Raw genomic sequence first — 22,374 nt, forward strand, 5'->3', positions numbered from 1 at the left:
GTAAGCTCTTAATATTCTCATAGAAACATAGTTATTCAAACAAATAAGGGTACTTCTTCTTCTTCATCATCTCTTCATTGGCCTCCCAAGTGGCCTCTTAAACCTATTGGTTCTGCCATAGCACTTTCACGGAGGCAATCTCCTTATTTCTCAGCTTTCAAATTTGCCTATAAAGGATGGAAACTACAATCTCTTCATAAGTCAATTATTTATTAACCTTAATAGTCCCAATCGGAGTAGTGAGTGTCAGGTCTCAAACTACCTTCTTCAATATAGATACATGAAATACCGGGTGCACCAAGGCTATCTTTGGTGTTAGCTCAAGTTGTAGGCCCCCAATCGATCCTCTGAATGATTATGTGTGGTCCGGCATATCTCGGACTCAATTTCCCTCTCTTACCAAACCGCATTATACCCTTCATGTGGGAAACCTTCAAGAATACCCAATCATCCTCTTTGAAATCCAAATCCCTACGACATACATCCGAATAGGACTTCTGACGACTCGAGGCAATTTTCAATCAATCTATAATGACCCGAACTTTCTCCTTAGCCTGATGCATGAGGTCTGATCCTATCAACTCTGCTTCCCCAATCTTGAACCACCCAATGGGAGATCTACATCTCCTACCATATAAAGCCTCGAATGGTGCCATCTGAATGCTAGCATGAAAACTATTGTTGTAGACAAATTTTATGAGTGGAAAATGATTATCCCATCTATCCTTGAAGTCAAGAACACAAACGCACAACATATCCTCGAGCGTTTGAATGGTCCACTCTGCCTCTTTGTCGGTCTATAGATGAAAGGCTGTACGAAGATTCACCTGAGTACCCAAACTTTGCTGAAATTTCATCCAAAAATTAGCCATGAACTGTGCCCCTCAATCTAAGATAGTAGAAATTGGAGTGGCATGCAACCTGACTATTTCCTTGATATAAAATTGAGCATACTGTGCCGCTGTGTCGGTAGTCTTAACAGGTAAGAAGTGTGCTGATTTCGTGAGTCGATCCACAATCACCCAAATCTAGTCGAATTTGTGAGGGGTGCGAGGTAGTCCTACCACAAAGTCCATATTGATCATCTCCCACTTCCACATTGGAATTTCTATGTTTTGTGCCAACCCACCGGGCCGTTGGTAATCGGCCATCACTTGCTGACAATTTGGACATCTTGCCAAAAGTCGGCTACATTCCTATTCATATTATTCCACTAGTAGACTTCCTTAAGATCATGATATATCTTTGTAGAGCCCGGTGCATGAAATACCTAGAATGGTGAGCCTCGGCCATGATTCTTTCCCAGAGACCATCTATATTTGCAACACATAATTACCCTTGGTACCTTAGCGTACCATCATCCATACCAAGAGAAAAGTCTTGGTCTTATGTTTATGAATCCCCTCCTTCAACTGTACCAACAATGGATAGTTGTGTTGCTTCTCCTTGACTTCCACCACAAGCGATGATTCAGCCCTACTTAGTATAATTACCCCTTATTCACTAGAGTCTGCAAGACGAACTCCCAAACTAGACAATCGATGAAGCTCCTTGGCCAACGGCCTTTGATATACCTCCAAGTGAGCAAAACTACCCATAGATTTCCGGCTAAGAGCATCCGCCACAACATTAGCTTTACTCGAATGATATAGAATATCGATGTCGTAATCCTTGAGTAACTCAAGCCATCTTCTCTGCCTCAGATTTAATTCCTTCTGTTTGTAAATATATTGAAGGCTCTTATGGTCTGTGAATGCATCCACATGGACCCCATATAAATAATGACGCAAAATCTTTAATGCAATTACCACCGCCGCACGTTCTAAGTCATGTGTTGGATAGTTCTTCTCATGATTTTTGAGTTGCCTAGAAGCATAAGCAATCACTTTGCCATGTTGCATTAATACACACCAATTCTGAACCTTGAAGCATCACAATATACCACGAACCCATCCATACCCTGGTAAGGTCAATACCGGTGTCGTAGTCAATCTTGATTTCAACTCTTGGAAGCTCTTTTCACAAGCATCTGACCATTGGAACTTAACTACCTTTTGTGTCAAATTAGTATATGGAGAGGCAAGAGTAGAGAACCCCTCCACAAACTTTCTATAATACCCAACTAAGCCCAAAAAACTGCAAATAGCCGTTGTAGTTAAAGGCTTAGGCCAATTCTTCACAGCTGCAATCTTCTGAGGATCAACTTTAATTCCTTCTATGGAGATGACATGACCCAAGAATGTGACAGATTCAACCCAAAATTCACACTTCAAAAACTTCACATACAACTTGTGCTGATATAGAATCTGCAGAACTGCCGTGAGATAATTGGCATGGTCCTTTCTACTTCGTGAATATATAAGAATATCGTCAATGAACACTATCACAAAGGAGTCAAGGAAAGGCTTGATGACTCGATTCATAAGATCTATAAAAGTTGTCGGGGCATTTTTTAGGCATTACCTGAAATTCAAAGCGCCCATATCAGGTCCTGGAAGATATTTTCGGAATATCCTGCTCCCTGATCTTTGATTGATGATACTCGGATCTTAATTCAATTTTGGAGAAGTACTTAGCACCCTGCAATTGGTCAAACAAGTCATATATACTTGGCAGTAGGTACTTATTCTTGATTGTGACCTTGTCGAGCTATCGTTAGTCAATACACATTCTTAGTGACCCATCTTTCTTCCTTACAAAGAGGATCGGTGCACCCCAAGGTGACACACTCAGCCGGATGAAACCCTTATCTAACATATCCTTCAATTGTTCCTTTAGTTCCTTCAATTTTGTTGGTGCCATCCTGTAGGGAAAATAGATATAGGTTGTATGCCTGGCATCACATCAATCCCAAAATCAATCTCCCAGTCTGGTGGAATCCTAGGGAGCTCATCGGGAAAGACCTCCGAAAATTCATTCACAACTGAAACAGACTAAAGTGTAAGTGCCTCAACATCGGTGTTCATAAATCGGACCAAATGGTAAATACATCCTTGTTGATCATCTTCATGGCCTTAAGGTAAGAAATAAACATACTCTTCGACACCACATTATCCCCCTTCCATTCAACATATGGCTCATTTGGAAATTCAAACCTAACAATTCCAGTTCGGCAATCAAGCTTGGAAAAATATGAATAAAGCTAGTTCATCCCCATTATTACATCAAAATCAACCATCCCCAATTCAACGAGATCGAACTTGGTGTCCCGATCACACATAGTGACAACATAATACCTACAAACCACGTGGCCGCAATAAACTCATCAACTAGAGTAGATACAGAGAACGACTCATGAAGCTGTTCTGGTTCTATCCCAAATTCCATAGTAACATATGAAGTGACATATGACAAAGTGGAACAGGGATCAATAAGAGCATATACATCATGAGAATGGACAGTCAATATATATGTGACGATATCTGGAGAAGCCTCTGAACTATAGCAACCCTCATAGTATAAAAATGGCTGGATCCCCCTAAACTCTGTGCACCACCCCTAGTTGCACTACGCCATGCGGGTGCTTGAGGGCCTCGAGCTGAAGGAGGTATTGCAGATGTAGTAGCTGTAGAACTGGCTGGCTGTGCCGTGCCCCTGCCCATACCCTGGCGGGACGAACGTCAATCCCTCATAATATGGCCCCTCAACCCACACCCGTAGCATATAGGTAGGTCCATAAAGTAGACCCCTAAGTGCATCTTCCCACACCTAGGGCATCGGGTCCTTTGCTGCTGCTGGAATCTCCCACCAGGACGACCCTACTAGTAGGATCCCTTGTTGCCCTAACTGGGCCTAAAATGGCTCCACTGCTACTAACTGCACCCCGATGGCTATGCACTGACTGAAGATTGAGCAAAGGAGTGGGATGGCTTTGATGACCCTCCCCTAAACTTCCCTTCCACCACCACCAGAAGAACTACCAAAGTTGCCCGTGGACCTAGCCTTATTGCTACCCTCCCGATACATTCTATTCTTCAATTTGTAGCTTTTTGTGGCTTGAGCAAATGCCACCATCTTCCCATAGTTTATATTAGAATTGAAGGCAGTAGTAGCGGCCTCATTAATGACCAAGGGGCTGAGGCCCTGCACAAACCAGTGCCCTCTAGCCTCCATAGTGGGCAAATATGTAAATAGAATATTTGGACAGGCGTGAAAATCTCATATGGTACTCCCACATACTCAGGCTACCTTGCCTCAAGCTCTCAATCTCGGTGGCACGGGCTGCCTTAGTCTCGACAGGCAAAAAATGATCAATGAAGGCATCGACAGACTCACTTACCTTGCCAGAGGGCTCCCCTCCCACAGGACTCCTCCCATAGCTCAAACCAAGAATATGCCACCTCTTTCAGGCGGTAGGAAGCGAACTCCGCTGCTTCCATATCAGTAGCACGCATAACTTGGAGAGTCTTGTGCATCTCATCAATAAAGTCCTGGGGGGTGCGCCTCGAGATTAGTACCCCTGAACACTGGAGGATCTAGCTGAAGAAACTTTTTCACCCTGGAACTAGCAAAATCCCCTGGCTGACTGGAAGAAATAGGTGCAACATTCAAACTTTGTGCCTGGGAAGCCAGTATCTGAGCCAACATCTGTATGGCTCCCCTAAGGTCCACCTCAAAAAAATTGGGACCAAAAGCTTGGGCGGGATGTGGAATTGCATTATCAGTTAGAGGAATCGTTTCACCCTTAATTGGTGTAGGAATTGATGTAGTATGAGCAGGAGTGGTAGAATCAGGTGGTGTAGTAATTAGGGGAATATCCTCACCCCTTAGGTGCTCACCCGCATCATCAAGTATAGAATTGACTGCCACTCCTGGGTAGCATTGGCTCCTTGGCCAGTCCTTGCCTTCTTTTTAGGTACCATGTACTGAAAATTAGAGCAATGCATGAGTTAAAGGAGGAACAATCTTACAATCAGCTCCATCGCATGATCTAGAACATCAAAGAAGGGTATCATTCCTAAATGCCAAAGTAGCCTCCTATAGATGTGGTCGGTAGCATACCGATAATAAAAACTCTACTAGACACAACTCTGAGACATCCTTGGACACTTTAAAACCTTAGGCTCTAATACAAAGTTTTTCACGGCCTGATCTCCGGGAGCGTGACCGGCGCTCAACCGAGATAACCCGGCCGATCAAGCCTGCTTGATTGCCTTTTACCCAACTCACCCATAAATAAAGAGAAGATGTATTTCATTAATTAGACAATGAGGAGTTCATGTGAACAACACCAATTCATCACTAATAGTTACTTTATTTTTAGATCTCAAAATACATGCACTTTCATAGTTTGAAGTGGAACAAGTGATTCAAATACAACATTACTTGTTTGACTCTACCAGCACCAATATACAACCCACACCATGTATACAGAGCCTCCAATAGATACAAAGAGTACTGTGATAATGCTGTCAACAAGTCCCTGGATATACCTCAAAACATAATACACAAGAACAAAAGATACACGACACCGAAATGAAATGGGGCTCACCAAGTTAGCCGGGAAGAGGGTGAACTGCTATCACTGATCAATGCCGCCTGCTGTAGAACCACCTGCATCTATTAAAGATGTAGCGCCCCAACAAAAGGGACATTATTACATATATAATAATACTAGTATAAATGCCTAGATACTTTCTCAATAGAACAATTAATAACACAAGGAAGAACAATCATATAATCACTGGGATCCTCAAACAATACCAAAACATCAAGTTAGGAGCAATATAAGATTTCAAGTAACTTTCCATATTTTAGGTTGGGAGATCTTTAGCACCGATATACCACCGTGTCTTTAGCATGGAGTCTGATCACGACCCGATCGGCTAGGACATCTCGCCTAAAGACATCCAGTTATTATCATAATCGCAATCTCAATCAATATCTCAAGCACAATTACCACCATTTGTATGGCATAGCGTCCGATCACGGCCCGATTGGCTAGAGCGTCTCACCACAATTCCTTGTGGATCGACATCGCCCTTCGCTAGCAATCATCTCATCCCAATTAAGGGAATAATCTCATCACATCAATCTCATCACAAATAGGGGAATAATTACAATCCACTCCTACACTGGCAGGTGTAGTTTCAGGGTTAGCTTATTTCAACCTATTCTTCCTCGGTGACTAACAATACTCCCAAATGTTTATTAAATAAAGGGATTTCGGCTCATTTCATAGTCCTTTACTCATCTATTTATTTCATTGGCACTAGTTGGAACAAATGTAATTTCAGTCATGGCATGTCAGCCTTATTTCTTGTTTCATGCTCACCCTTTTCACTTTCAAGCATCATCAAGGATTATTATCAACAAAGAATCTTTAATCACGACTTTTAGTACACATATGAGCAAATAAGAGTCTTAGGCACATTGAGCTTTCTTCCACATTTTGACATAAAACTAGTAATTGAGACATGATTGAATTCATAATGTTTTGATACATGGTCACATTTGAATACATTCTCGGAGGATAACACAATATGATAAGAGCATTCAGAATACATTTTGAACATATCTTTCGCATAAGAGTTTATTTGCAATAGTCAAATTTATAATAAATAACTCAGTACATGAGAAGTAAGTAATTGATCCATCATTCTTGAGACTTACATGAATACCGTGGGATTCGATTCTAAGAGAGAAGTTTAGCCAGCATACCTCACTTTTAGCTTCCTTAAATTACTAAAATGTTCCAAAAATCCTAGCAATCCCAATCTATTTTAAGACATAACAAAATTGAACACAAATTCGGAAGATATTTGTTGTTTCAACTCCTTTGAGCATTTTATCAAAAACTAGGTTGGCATTATGATTTCAAGGTCCTTCTATGGTGGATTCCTTCATCCCACAACCCAATATCTACTCTAATGATCTCAACATCCTTCCCACAACTTTGTTGGTACATGCATGCATAGATAACACCCCCACACCTAAGAATTCACTCCCCATTACCTATCTTCTACCCCAAACTCGAAATTAAAGACTAGGGTATGGAACCTTACCTTTTGGATGAAGACCTTGTGAGTTTTCCTTGTGAATTCTCCAAGTCTTGAGCATGGATTGATGAACAATTAGTATAGAAATCCACTGATCACTCTAGACCACTTCCTCTCTCTAAAATATCAGTTAGAATTAGCCAAAATAAACCCCAAGTTGTTTTTATACAAATGGGATCGGATGAAAATTTCCAAAACTTAAACTCCATGAAATCGGGTCTGGGGTCGCAGAACGGACGACAAAGTAGGTATGCACCTCGCAAAGGGGACCGCAAAAAGGGTCCCAAAAATTGGGCAAACTGGACAGGCTTGCAATAGATATGCGATTAGTAGATTAGTTCTGTGGTAGCATAATGGACCGCAGAACCACCTTCTGAAGGTTTCTCATGATGGTTTTGCAGTGGATTGTGCGGACCACGAAATGGTTATGCAGCTGTATCATGGTCCTCAAAATTATCTCAAGTCCTGCTTCAGTCTACGCCCGATCTGTGGTCGCATAATGGACGGAAGAAATGCCATGGTCTACAAAATGGTTCCTTCAACACCCCAACGTGTTGTACAACCCATAAAGTCTGTACTCTCAATCACATTGCTCCACCTCGGTGCCACGAAACCCTGAATTTTAGGTGAAATTTTATATGGCCTTACATCCTCCCGTAATTAACATCATTCGTCCTCGAATGAGGGTAAAAATTCTCCATTAGCATCCAATATGACCCAAATGTTACTTCATACCCTAGTAATTCCAAATTTTGACTAACTCCATAAAATTCCAGAATTTTTGGTAGTCTCCCCTATAACTGGGCCTATCCATCTATTAGAGAATCCCATAAACCAATCCTAACAACATATACAAAATCCAACGACACAACATAACACGAAACAACACCAACCGTGGCCTCATAAACAATATATTACCAAAAAGGAACACCCTTATCATCAACTGTCCAAGTGATACATAATTCATACAAGGTAAGCTCTTAACATTCGCATAGAACACAACTACCCAAATGCATAGTTATTCAAACAAATGAGGGTACTTCTTCTTCATCTATTCCTCGGCCTCCTAAGCGGCCATTCAACCTGTTTGTTTCGCCGTAGCACTTTTACGGAGGCAATCTCCTTATTTCTCAACTTTGAACTTGCCTATCAAGGATAGCAACTGGAATCTCTTCGTAAGTCAATTCTTCATTAACCTCAATAATCTCAACCGGAATAGTGAGTGCTGGGTCTCCAACTACCTTCTTCAACATAGATACATGAAATACCGGGTGCACCAACGACATCTCTAGTGGTAGCTCAAGTTTGTAAGCCACCTGACCGATCCTCTGAATGATTATGTATGATCCGACATATCTCAGATTCAATTTCCCTCTCTTACCAAACCATATTATACCCTTCATGGGAGAAACCTTCAAGAATACTCAATCATCCTCTTTGAACTCCAAATCCCTACGTTGTACATCTGAATAAGACTTCTAAAAACTCTGGCAGTTTTTAACCGATCCTTAATGACCTTAACTTTCGTCAATATAAATGTGAAGCTAAGCAGCTAGGTTTTTTGAGAGAGAGTAAGCGCGAGGGAGGGAGGGAGCAGAAGAGCTTAAATTGAGGCGCGTTGCGTTGGCATTTCTCTCTCTAACTCTCTTTCCTTATTGCTGTGCAATCCATAATATGCACGAGGTCTGGTCCTATCAACATTGCTTCCCTAATCTCGGACCACCCAATAGGAGATCCATATCTCATACCATATAATACCTCGAATAGTGCCATCTGAATGCTAGCATGATAACTGTCAAAACCCAAATCGATGGGCCGTGACGGGCACCCAGTACCTTACTCAATCGAGTACCAACGTAACATATCTTTCTTATTACATCATCATATACACGTGACATATGGGCCTATAGGACAACATGATCATTTATAAAATTCATAAAATAGGCCGACAAGGCCATACAATCTTGCACGTACACGACATATGTCTAGAAGCCTCTAAGAGTACATAAATATCATAAAGGTCGAGACAGACTCCCGCCATACCAAACAATACACGTCTAAATCATACTAACCAAACACGCAACTCCGAAGCAAATGGAGTTCACCAAGATCTTCCGCTGAGCTGATAGCCTACTTGGAGGGTTCTCGACCTGTCTATCTAGACCTGCGGGCATGAAACGCAGCGTCCCCAGGCAAAAGGGACGTTAGTATGTAATAATATACCGAGTATGTAAGTCAATATACTGAAAGCTAAAACTGAACTGATAATATAATAACTACAAGTAGCTGGAAGTCAACGAAAATTTGAAGATGTGCTTACCTGTTGATACTGACTCAGCTCTCTCAATATAGTAAGTAAAATAGTTGTCCGGCCCTATAAGGCTCGGTATATATATATATATATATAACTACTCTGCCGTAATAGGCTCTCTCATAGGCGCTCGGCTAGTACTAGGCTCTGTATCTCAACCAACTGGGCTCGCTCATAAGCGCTCGACCACAGTAGGATCGATATATATATAACTGCTTTGCCGTAGTAGGCTCGCTCATAGGTGCTCGTCCATACTAGGATCTGTATCTCGACCAACTGAGCTCGCTCATAAGCGCTCAGCCCCAGTAGGCTCAGTATATAATTTACCATCTGATCAGAGGTTGCCTAATAGGGGCCTGCCGATCGATTATAACTCGATGGTAATAAAAATACCTTTAATACTGCATATATGTAAATTCTCTACTTTCTTGACTGGAAGAAGAAAATACTCAATTGAATATGAAGTCCCGATAAGGAGAATATTATAACTTATAAAACTAGGAAAATATACGCAATTTGCGAGACTAGCAAAATATACGTAAATTCTGGGATATGAATTTTTCTCTATGCCTCGTTATCGAACTTGTGTAATTATGATGTAATTCTAAAATTAAGAAAAAGCTTAGCCTTAACATACCTATTCTAGGAATTATTCGAACAGATCTGCTTTTTGCAAAATGTGGACGAAATTCACACTTGGACGAACTTGTTCTGCTTTGCTTCCATCGTTTTTGATCAAACCAGAATGAATTTAATCTAATTGTTGGATCTTGAACTCTTTGGCTAAGAGTTCTTTGGACGAAAATGGAGTGTCCTTTGGTCCTCACTTTCTTTATTCAAAATCAGAATGTAAAAGTGTTTTTTTTATCCTTTCCTCTTTCTATATAAGAATCCTTACTAGATAAGGCATTTGTAAATTAGCCTTGACACATGTAAAAGTGGTTTATGCCTAACCTTACAACTAATAAGGGGCTTCCACATATTGTTTTGGAGATAATTATAAATTTTTATTCACTTATTAGTTAACCGGGTAATGTCCTGTTATCCGATAATTAACCAATTACCCCCATAATTTAAAAATTATCCCAAATTACTTAAAATTCTATTTATTACCAAAATTCTCCATATATACTTTATATGTTATGCTACATTGGTCATATGGTACCTTGCATGGTACTAGTCCACAAATACTTGGGTATTTTAGCTTAGGCCGTATTTTACCCCAAATTGCCAAACTTGGACAAAAATTATTTTCTTTGACTTGCTCCCCCTTTCACCTTCATGAATTTACTAATCACTTGTGAAATAGCATAATCCTTATGACAAATTCAACATACAATACTTCAGGGTGCAACATCGTCGTAACTTGATACCGCAATATATTTTACTGTAGAGCATAACATCGACGTAATACTATGGGGCGTAACATTATTCCCGCCTTTGGAACATTCGTCCTCGAATGTTGACTGACGCACTTATTATTTTCATAACTTATATCTTTCGAATGTTTTAGAACTTCTCTTGCCATTTAGGTGACTGTCGTGTGAATGAGTCCAAAGTCCAGGGCATTCCCCCCTTAGGCCTCTTTCTCACACCACAACTTGTAGTCGAAATCCTTCCAATCTCGTAACTGTTACTACCTTTTATCATGTAGCCTATACAATTTTGACCTTGTAAGTGTGCCCAATCTCTGGGATTCATATATAGAGTATGATAAGATGTCCCTTTGGACATATATGAGTATAATGAAGTTCTTCGCTCGGTACTTTGTTGAATTCATGAATATTGATCTACAATATGCCACTGATAACTTGAAAATTCTTACGTAATACTTTTACCCTAGGGCTTACGTTACCTCAAGGAATATTCGAAGTGATTCCCATAATCGTATTTCATAGTGTCTCAATGTGATTCACCTTGTGGAAGTATTCTAATTTCGTGCCGCCAACGAAAACTTTTCTCCTTCTCTTTCAAATCATTATTCAAACGAAGGCCCAAACGTCATCCTATACCTGTAACAATTATCCCCTCATTTTATTACTAGGTCAGCATTTCATTCCTTCTAAATGTTATTAATCTTAGACTCCTTTGAGTTCACTAAACTATAGTGAGCTTTGTATAACATAGAGAAATTGTCTGCTCTTCTTGTTTTCATGGGTTTAATCCTAAAGACTTATCCATTCTTGTCACCTATTCACTTGCCTTTCCTCATCCTTACTCATGCTTCATTAAAACGTTATCGCTCTACCATAGTTTAACTTGCGACATATACATATCCATTTATAAACTTTCCTTCAATTTGCTTGCACCATAGATTTTCTTATGTTATTCTGGAACGTCAAACGAGACATCACATTGTCTCCAAATTTTCTCTATTCTCTTAACTAGATCTCTCAGTAATTAGAAACCATAGGCTGGAAGACATGCCGCTGACGATGCCGCTATCATTCCCGGTTATTGGATCCCCATGCTTATAGCCTTATATCTTAAGTATGGACTATTCACGATCTTCTGCCTTTGAGTATCTCGTATGTTGTTCACCTTTACCTCACTTACCTTAAAATCTTGCATCATATCTTCTATCTCTTTCATGACCTCCCTTCCACCTAGGTGTAATTCACGTCCATAACTTGAATCTCTATTATAATACTCGCACCTCTGGTACATACACAATCCGGTAGGAGCTTCGTACTGACTTCTTATGAGGCTGGTACTTCTTCTAACTGGCTTCCTTGTAGAGCCATTATATATTATGGTTGTTGTGTTATTTCTCTTGAACATCTGATATTAAGAGTGATTCTGTCATGTTCTCAAGCACAACTTCTATAATTTTTCTAGGTCCAATAATCAGACTCCTGATTTACTTGGGTGATGTAATTCTTTAGTTTCTTCTCCCTACTGATCAGCCTTTATATAGGCTTAAGTTATCTTCCAATCTGTGGCTCATGATATCAGTTATTACCTTAGCCTTTCATGGGCGTTATGGAATATCCATGATATAATCTTCTAACAATTCAATCATTTGTCTATGCCTTGGGCTCAATTATTTCTTTTAACTTATATCAGAGTTTTCTATGGTTGTATGATTATCAACAAATATGCAGCCTGGATAATGCTCCAAATTCTTGAGTGTATCCATAACGTACTAACTCTGGATCATTGATCGAATAATTCCTTTCGTTCCATCTCAACTTTCTTTAAACGTGTGCAATTACTTTACCTGGTCTTTCTGCCCCTTGTTGTGCCCATACTTAGTTATCTTAGTGCCCACACTTGCCAGAGTTCTCATACAACTCATATGATCTTGAATATTACTTTTAATTCTTACTTCCCGTTCATTAGCCACGGTAGGTGCCATTTTCCTTTGGAATGCTTACAATGTTGTTGCGAGATTGTTGTTACACGACCATTTCCTCTTTAGGTTGTTGTGCTTAGGTTGAAAATTTCTTTCTTATATCCTTAGCTAGTCTTTATTTGTAGTACTTAGGGAGAACCCTTACCTCTTGTAAAGCTGTGAGCTTATTACAAACCTTTTTGATGTCCTTACTTGCCTGTAATCATCCGTAGTTGCTTACCTCCATGCCCTTGTGCTTGTATGGTTGCTTTTGAACTGATATTTTGACTACCTTCCTAGTGGTACTTTCTTTTATCCCGGTAACACTTGTCGCACCTCCTTTTTACATACCCGAGAGGGTGCGTAGGGAGTTTTCTCCAATTAAAGGACAGTCGAAACGGGATTTGTTTGTTTGTTTCAGAGTCACCACCTGGGAATTTTAAGGCGTCCCAAGTCACCGGTTTTAATCCCTGAATCGAGGAGAATATGACTCTGTCTATTTAACAGTCTGCGCACCAGAAATCCGGATAAGGAATTCTGTTAACCCGGGAGAAGGTGTTAGGCATTCCCGAGTTCCGTGGTTCCAGCACGGTCGCTCAACTGTTATATTCGGCTTGATTATTTTGATTTGTAAAATACATTTTTATTGCATGATTTTATTGTTACCGCTTCTATTTAGATTTAAAGACCCTTCTTTGAATCGAATCACGCGTACGTGTATCCGTTTTATATATTATATATATTTTAACGTGAAAAATCGTGTCACGCGTACGTATACACAATGATATTGATAATATAATAATTATTATTTTTTTTCGAAATTTTTTATTATAAAAAAAAAGACTAGTTCGAAATTGTGCTTAAAATAAAATTAAGAACGTTCGTCGCTCTTGTATAATTAAATATTGAACCGCACATCTCGAGTTATATGAAATTAATATTGATATTCTCCGAAGAGCCCCCTTTTTATTAAATGTTCGTTCGAAGTTGCGCGAACGCATAATCCGAATTGCTTTTAGAAATATAATCAGGTTACGCGAACGCATCCCTAATCACGCAAAATATTCTTAATAGTAGTATAGATTTTCCATAAATTGTTGAATGTTGACCGCAAATTATATTTTTTGCGTAAGAATTATATTTCTCCAAGCCATTCAAATTTAAAAGGGTAAAAATAAACGTGAGATTAATAATACCATTTTTCCGTAAATACAATATATGCATACCCAAAAAGTGAATTGCATATAAAACTAGGAAAAAGAATTAATTTGATAAACAAACTAATAGTTTTCGAAGAAATTATATCTCCTTCTCATCTACTTGTTTTTAGTCCAAAGTTATAATTATTCGGTTAATTTTTGATTACGAAGATTGAGTTTGAGATAAATAAACCAATTCTTATTCTCTGCCTATGCGAATATTTGCAAACACTAACTCTATATTTTGTAAAAAAAAAATCATCGACATTATTTCATACATTAAAAGAAATGAGTTGATTTAACTACGCCATTTGTTATTAATAAAGAGAATTAATCTACCAATTGATTTAATAAGACGACATCATCTAGCCTTAAACAAAATTGGATATTTGACAAAATAAGCTAGTAATGTAATTTCTGGGTATTTCCGTACTATTCTTTACTTAGCTAACAATATCACAAGATTTAATTAATGGCCAATTTTCTGCAATGTTCCCTATCAATTCAAACAGTAAATATCATCACTAGTCCTCAAAACATATAAGATTATCGTGGAATTTACTACTCCAAAAGGTTAATTAGTTAACAGTTTATCATGTCAAGTATAATACTATACTAACCAATTAAAACAAAACTGAAACTTAAACTAATAAAATTTAAATGAGTAGAAGACATCCTTATAACCAAACTTCATTTACTTGCCATGTTGAAGCTTTTCATGACATGAATTTACAGATATGTACCTGATATTGGAAGCAAAAGAAAATGATGATGAGAATCAGCAGCAATAATAACAGTACAATAGCAACAACTGCCCAGCAACAGTAACAACCCAGTAACAGACCGGTGGAGTAGTAATCCCAAAAACAAAAGCTTTAAGCTTTAAATGAAACAACAACCATTAATACTAATTTCAAACAAAGAAAGAAAGCAGTAGATTTTTTTTAGTTTTATTTTTATTTTGAAAGCTTAAATATTTTTCGGAATTTTTCTCTCTTCTATTCTCTGTCCGTTTTTTTTCTCTCTATCTGTCTGTGTATTTTTTCGTATCTCTCTCTATTTCTTCTCCTGTCTTGTGTTTAAGACTTCTTCTTATAACCCATCCCATAAACCTTTCAATTAATTAAAATCCATACTTTTTCTCTACCCAACCCATTATCTTTCCACTCATCCCCATTACATTAAATAAACATATCACACCACCCCATTATATTTTGTCCCCCATGCTTCATTTAAAATAATGCAAGATTCCCCCTTTAAATTAAATCTTGTCCCCCCTTTATATTAAATAATCATATCACAACCCACCCCATTTTATTTTGTCCCCCATGCTTCAAATAAACAATTACAAAATGTACAATTCCTAAACTACCCCTCACGACCTTACTGAAATTACCAAACTACCCCTGAACGTACTACAAATTACCAAACTACCCATCAGCTATAACACATCATTTAATCAAACATAACCAAAATATAGACAATATGATCAATTTCTAACAATGTTCAAACAACAATATGAACACGGATGAACATCATAACAACAATATCACATGAACACGATTTTAACAACATTTCAACAACAAATCACATGAACACAAATTGAACAACAAAGAACAACTAAAATTTGATTGAACAATATTTTAGCAACAAACAATTCTATTTTCGGATTCAACAACAACAACAAACAAAGTATGAAGATTTCTAAATTCAATCATATTGAACTTAAAATCAACTCTAACAATATTACAACCAACAATTCCTATATTAAACTTAAACAACAAGATTATGAGACAAATTCAAGAAATAATCATAAATGATAAACAAGAAATCAAACTATACAAATTTCGGATTCAAGAACAATCAAACAAAGTATGAACATGAATTAAATCTATTTTAAACAACAAACATGATGGATTTAAACGATTAAACCAACATATTTCTCTAACACAACTAAATTCTTTAAACAAATAACAAGATCGACGAAGAAACAATTATGAACTTAAACTTGAACTTAACAATATTAACAATTTCTAACAATACATAAACACATGAAACAAATTGAAGAAATAGTTAATTAAATTTCAATTTGAATCTAACAAACATCAAACTAACAAATATTCACTTAAACAATAATACAAACATGAAATGAATATGAAAACAACTAATTAAACTTCTATTTTGAAATCTGAAAATTAATTTAACAAACAACATGAACATGAACAAAACCAAAAATCAAATATCTAAGCATAGACATGAACAAAACAAACATTCGCCGATTTTAGATTCGAAAAATATCAAAACAAAATACGGACAAACATAAAACTCAAAATCTACTAACCGGATCGAACGACATACGTACGGACTGTTTTGACGACCCAAGCATCGAGCGAATGACGATGAACTTGGATGGAAACAATCTGTCCGGAAACGAATCTCGCACCAAGATAACTCGACGCCGAAGATGACCACGAACGGACGACCAAAGAAGGTGGTCGTTTGGCATCGTTTTAAAAACGAAAAATGGCAGCCCGTCACAAGCAGAAGGCAGCAGCAGCTCGATTAGTGAAGAAGACGAATGTGAGGCAGCATCGCGGCAGCAGCAGCTCGGAGGAAGGAGGAGAAGCAGCGGCGACGAAGGAGCTTGGTCAACGAACTATGGTGAAGCAATAACGTTTGGTCGACGTCGAACATCAGCAGCAGTGGGGTGTCGAGCAGCAGCAGTGTCGACGTGGACGACTCAGAGGCAGCAAGAAGAAGTAACAAGCACGGCGTTATGGCCATGGCGATGGGTCGACGACGAAGGCGCAGCCATGGACGAGCCTTTTGAGCTCGACATGGAGAAGATGGGCTTCTTGGTGGTGTGTGCGCTTGTGTCGAAGGAGATGAAGCTGCTGGAGCTTAGCCATGGCAGCCATGGATGTGTGTTTTAGAGTTTGGAGAAGAAAGAAGAAAAGAAGAAGAAGAATGATAGGGGGGCGGATGACTTAGGTCATTTTTAGGGTTTTTGGGTTTTGTTTTTTTTTTGTTTTGTTTTGTGTCTTTGAAATGCAAGATAGGGGTATTGGGTCTTTTGGGTTATGGACTGGGTCGACCCAGTTCGAAATGGACTGGGTCGTAGGGAAGATTGGGCCATTTTTTGGGCCTGTGGCTTGAAATTGAAGAAGAGGCCTAATTCCGACTTTCTTTATATTTTCGCTCTCTTTTCTTCTTTTATTTTTTCTAAAACTAAATTATAAAAATACTTAAACTATTATTAAGAACTAAATTAAGTTATAAAAGCGCAAATTAACTCCCAATAACAATTAACGCACAATTAAGTATTAATTAAGCATAAAATTGTATATTTGGACATTAAATGCTAAAAATGCAAACGATGCCTATTTTTGTAATTTTTTAACTTTTGTAAAACAAATTTAATTACTAACAACTTGTAGAATTAAATCCTACATGCAAAATGCGACATATTTTTGTATTTTTTTATTAATTTAGCAAATAAACACGCACAGACAAATACAAATAATTATTCAAAATATCACAAAATATCACAAAATTGCACACCAAAGAAAAATCATTTTATTTTTGAATTTTTTGGGAGTAATTCTCATATAGGGCAAAAATCACGTGCTTACAGCTGCCCCTCTTTGCCCGGAGACACGAAGGGTTTTCGTGCAAAGATAAAGCGAGCGATTTTTGCCCATCCGAGTACTCCGTTGAAGCATTTTTTGAAAAAGATTTGACCGAACCTTTGCTTCAAAGGTTTCCTACATATCCTGGGCTAAACAGGAATCAGGTCAATGTAGTTCGAGAAATTTTGGTAGCTGGGACTACCGTTGGACTGCAATGTTACTGTTGTTGCATGCTATTACTACTGCTTACCGATCTCCTTGTTACACCGTGCTTAAAAAAACAAGAAGCTAGGCTAGAGTACAATTTGTTTTTGTTGCCTTGCTTCCTTGTCTGCTTGCATTTCTTTCGGTGCTTTACTTCTTTTGACACATGTACTTGAGTTTGTACTGTGACCTCTTGTTGCAACCTTCTGTTTCCCGGTGCCGGGGAATTTTATTGTTTCCTGCTGGGGATTCCTATTGTAACCCTCTGTTTTATTGTCCTCTGACTTGATCTTGAAATGTATGCCTCTGTTATCTGGGCGGGCTCCCAACTTCAATACTTGAAAATTAAAGACTGAATGTATGCCTCTGTTCTATGGGCGGGCTCCCAACTTCATCAACTGAAATGTAAAGACTAAAATGTATGCCTCTGTTATCTGGGCGGGCTCCCAACATCAACAACAACTTTTAAAAATAAGCGTCATTCCTCTCTTCAGGCGGGCTCCTGACTTCAAATACACAACTTTTAAAATAAACGCCTTTCCTCTCTTCAGGCGGGCTCCTGACTTCAACAACAACTTTGAAAATAAATCGTCATTCCTCTCTTCAGGCGGGCTTCTGACTTCAACAACAACTTTGAAAATAATCGTCATTCCTCTCTTCAGGCGGGCTCCTGACTTCAACAACTTTCTTTTTTTTTTCAAATTCAAACTTCTTTTTTTTTTTAAATTATCCTAGGAGAAAATTCATCAAACTAGGATTTGATATCTTATCTTAGGAGAAAGATTCATCGGACTAAGATTTGATATCTTATCTTGGGAGAAAAATTTCATCAGACCAAGATTGTGACTCTAGGAGATAAATCGTCAGACTAGGTCCATTTTGTTGTGATCTTAGGAGAAAGATTCATCCGACTAAGATTTTATCTTGGGAGAACAATTTCATCAGACCAAGATTTTGACTCTAGGAGATAAATCGTCAGACTAGGTCCATTTTGTTGTGATCTTAGGAGAAAGATTCATCCGACTAAGATTTTATCTTGGGAGAACAATTTCATCAGACCAAGATTTTGACTCTAGGAGATAAATCGTCAGACTAGGTCCATTTGTTGTGATCTTAGGAGAAAGATTCATCCGACTAAGATTTTATCTTGGGAGAACAATTTCATCAGATCAAGATTTTGACTCTAGGAAGATAAATCGTCAGACTAGGTCCATTTGTTGTGATCTTAGGAGAAAGATTCATCCGACTAAGATTTTATCTTGGGAGAACAATTTCATCAGACCAAGATTTTGACTCTAGGAGATAAATCGTCAGACTAGGTCCATTTTGTTGTGATCTTAGGAGAAAGATTCATCCGACTAAGATTTGATATCTTATCTTGGGAGAAAAATTTCATCGGACCAAGATTGTATCGGGAGGTAAATTCATCAGACTAGGACTTTTTATCCTAGGAGAAAAATGTAGTAAAGATCAATGATTTGAGAAACTTACCTTCGTAATTTCTTCTTTTCTTTTCTCCTTCCTTTGCGCTGCTTTGTTCTTGCTTGCTGGGGATAATACCACTGTGGGAGTCTCCTTTCTTCCCCTCCTTCAAATTTGTTTTTTTTTTTTCTTCAACACTGCTGGGGATAAAAGTGTTATCTTCTTGGGATAACGTTGTTGAGGATAACGCTGCTGGGGAATTTTATCCCTTCAAATCGATGCTTCATTCTTTTGGAAGCTGCTGGGGATGATAATGGCTCTTTGCTTTTCTGAGCACAAGTGTCATCCCTTTATTCTGTCTGCTGGGGATAACTTCCTCCATTGGAAACTTATTATGTTGGGGGCAACCCTGGTTCAAAGACCACTTCCTTGGTGCTATTTTTATTCTTCCCCAAATGGGTACCTGATTTTCCAGAAAATTTTCTAACTGAAAAGAAAATTTTCTGCCCCAGTTTGACAATCTTTCTTGTGGCATGCATTTCCGACATCAATGCCATTTCCTTTACCTATTTTAAACAAAATTTGTTAGTTTAAAACGCGGTGGTTGGTTGTGATACTCCTACTTGGGATGGCTTTCCCCTTTCTCCTTCCTTGCTCTGCATTCCACAAGGGACGATATTATTTGCTGAGGATAATCCTTTTCTGCTAGGGATATCCCTCTTCTTTCGTGGCATGGCTCGGAGACTTGCATTTTTCCGACCTTTTAGTCTCGCATGAATTTTCCAAGTCATGCTTATTGCTCTCCTTGTTTGTCCACGGGCCTTGGCCTTGAGGTTTTAATAACCTCTGATTTTGGCAAGGATATCCCTCTTGACACTCGTCAATCCTTTTGTCAATTCCCTTTTGCTGGGGATATCTTTCTTGACACTGGCCTTGTGCTCGTTCCTTGCTGACTATACCACTTGGATGTACTAGCCATATCTCATCTTGCATAATTAGAAAGCTGATGGCCTATTTTGAAGTCATTTCCCACTGGTTCTGACCAAACAGACTCTACTGGGGAATTTTCTATGAAAGGAGAAAGATAAAAAGGAACAGAATAAAAGACAAAGGAAAAAGATGACTCTTTAACAAAAGAAATTATAAATAAAAACCTATCAAACGCAGACACCGACTCTAATGGTCATGACATGCATATGTGGCCTATCCTTCCGTCGTCAATCGTCTTTCAAGATCTTCCCTTGACTATCCTCCATCTGATTCCCAATCTTATTCGACTTGTAGTGCCCAAAAGGTTTTCACCATCAAGTCTCTCTCATTTTGGTTTTTCTCTCATCTTTCATCGCCTTATGGTGTCCGTGAAGATTTTCACCGATAAGACTCTCTCATTTATATCACTTTCCAGCTGGGGATTTGGAGTGTTGCCGGTATGACTCTCTCTGCTGGAGATTAGAGTCCTTTCTGTTGTGGAACAGAGTGTTATGTTCACCGGTAAGACTCTCATTTGTCTGACTTGGCATCTTTTGCAGACTGATCAAGAAGGTCTTTCTTTGGACCGTAATGTGGGTTTTTTGGATAGGCTTAGAAAGAAAGGGTATTAAAGGCTAAAAAACAAATCAATTTGGGGTTCAAAATTACAACCTTCGAAATCATATTTGTTTATAACAAGCGCAACCCTTGCCCCAGTTTCTTGCTTGGGAATTATTTATTAATTAATTTTTATTTATTTATTACACCATGCATACCATGCACATTATGCACACTATGCACCCTATGACCGAGCCGTGAAGCACCTACGTATCCTCTTTGAGGAATCAGGTCAAACGTAGTTCCCAATTCCTCTTTTTTCTTCTGACTTTCTTTTGTTTTTTTTGTTATCATTTTTCTTTTTTTTTTTTTTTCGTTTTTTTTTCGTTTTTTTTTACCTTCTAGGCTCGTATTTCCTAGTCGTTGCTATTGATTCCGAACGAGGGGTATGAAAGAAAATAAAATAAGGCTCAAAAGGGGTAACGAAGGATAAAGTGTTTAGGTAGCAGAACAAAATGCCTTCGTCATTCCAGTCTTCAAAACATGCCAAGTGCAAACAACATAATTGAACATAGATTTATAGTCTCTTCCGACGGTGCTGGTCTTGACAATTATGTTAAACACTTGCTTTTCATTTGTCATTTCTAAAGCACTGCTGGGCGACACTCTCACTCTCATGAACGACCCTCATGCCAATTCGGCGAATCTTGCATTTAGCGATTTTCTTTGTGTTTTACTTGCCCTAATTCCACATGACTCGGGCTTCAAATAATCTCACACCGTTCTTATTTCCTTTAAATGCTTTGATCACCTTCCCAGGGTTTTATGATTAACTTTATAGACTAGGCCCAAACTGTGTGCGCATGTCATGTCACTAGAATCGGAGCTTGAATAAAAATGATAAAAGGACTAATCAAAAGAAAACTGGAAATAATAAAAGACCGGCTTTTGTATTAGACTACTGGCGAAATGGTTTGAATAATAAAACAAACAAAACAAGCAGAATAAAATCCTAACACAGCCTTGACAAAACTTAAACAAACTGATATGACAAAATGGAAAGATAAGAAGGTTTGACACAAGACAATATTCGGATTACAACCCTAAGAATAATCCGGACAACAGAAATGACAACAAAATAAGCCACCACAAGCTTCTCTCTTGCTAACCAAGGAACGGAGCGTCCTCCCATTTTATCAAAGTTGGCATCTTTAGCCACTGAGCTTTGCAGTATTGTCCAGACCATTTCCAACTTCGATATCATTATCATCAGTTAGTGGCTTTCCGGGATGACTCTAAAATCCCATGTTACCAAGCATCCTCCCCATAAAGTGTGCATCATGATGTGCAGGTAAAGGATTCTGCGCGATATTCTGGGTGTCATTACCTTGGATCACAATCAGATTTTCCTGGATCATCCTTTCTATTTCTTTTTTCAAATCCCGACAACTTTCAACATTGTGCCCCTGGGCATTGGAATGGTATTCACACCTTTTAGAAGGGTCAAAGCTTCTTGCACGTGTGTCCAGATGATTTGGAGGAATAGATGCAATCATGTCGTGATGCTTTAACCTCTCAAATAAGCTTTCATAGGACTCTCCTATTGGTGTAAAATTATCTTTCAACCTTCGTTCCCCTTTATACTTCTGGCTTGGATGTGGGTTATAGGGCACCTGAAAGTTATGTGGAGGCTTCTGGAGATTTTGTGACGCTCGTGCTCGCCTTTTGGGGCGTTTTGGTGGCCGGGCAA

The 22,374-nt window shown here is 38.5% G+C and overlaps 1 protein-coding gene across 1 annotated transcript; it reads right to left on the reverse strand.

Moving 5' to 3' along the window:
- Positions 1-1,931: 1,931 nt before the first annotated feature.
- Positions 1,932-4,415, reverse strand: LOC138886037 (uncharacterized mitochondrial protein AtMg00860-like). The gene is made up of 2 exons (XM_070167060.1): positions 4,280-4,415; positions 1,932-2,380 (listed from the first exon to the last, which is right to left on the reverse strand). Exons 1-2 carry the CDS (start codon positions 4,413-4,415, stop codon positions 1,932-1,934), a joined length of 585 nt encoding a protein of 194 aa, XP_070023161.1.
- Between the last annotated feature and the right edge of the window lie 17,959 nt (positions 4,416-22,374).

This window comes from Nicotiana sylvestris, chromosome 2 (assembly GCF_000393655.2).
Source record: "Nicotiana sylvestris chromosome 2, ASM39365v2, whole genome shotgun sequence".
Taxonomy (NCBI): domain Eukaryota; kingdom Viridiplantae; phylum Streptophyta; class Magnoliopsida; order Solanales; family Solanaceae; genus Nicotiana; species Nicotiana sylvestris.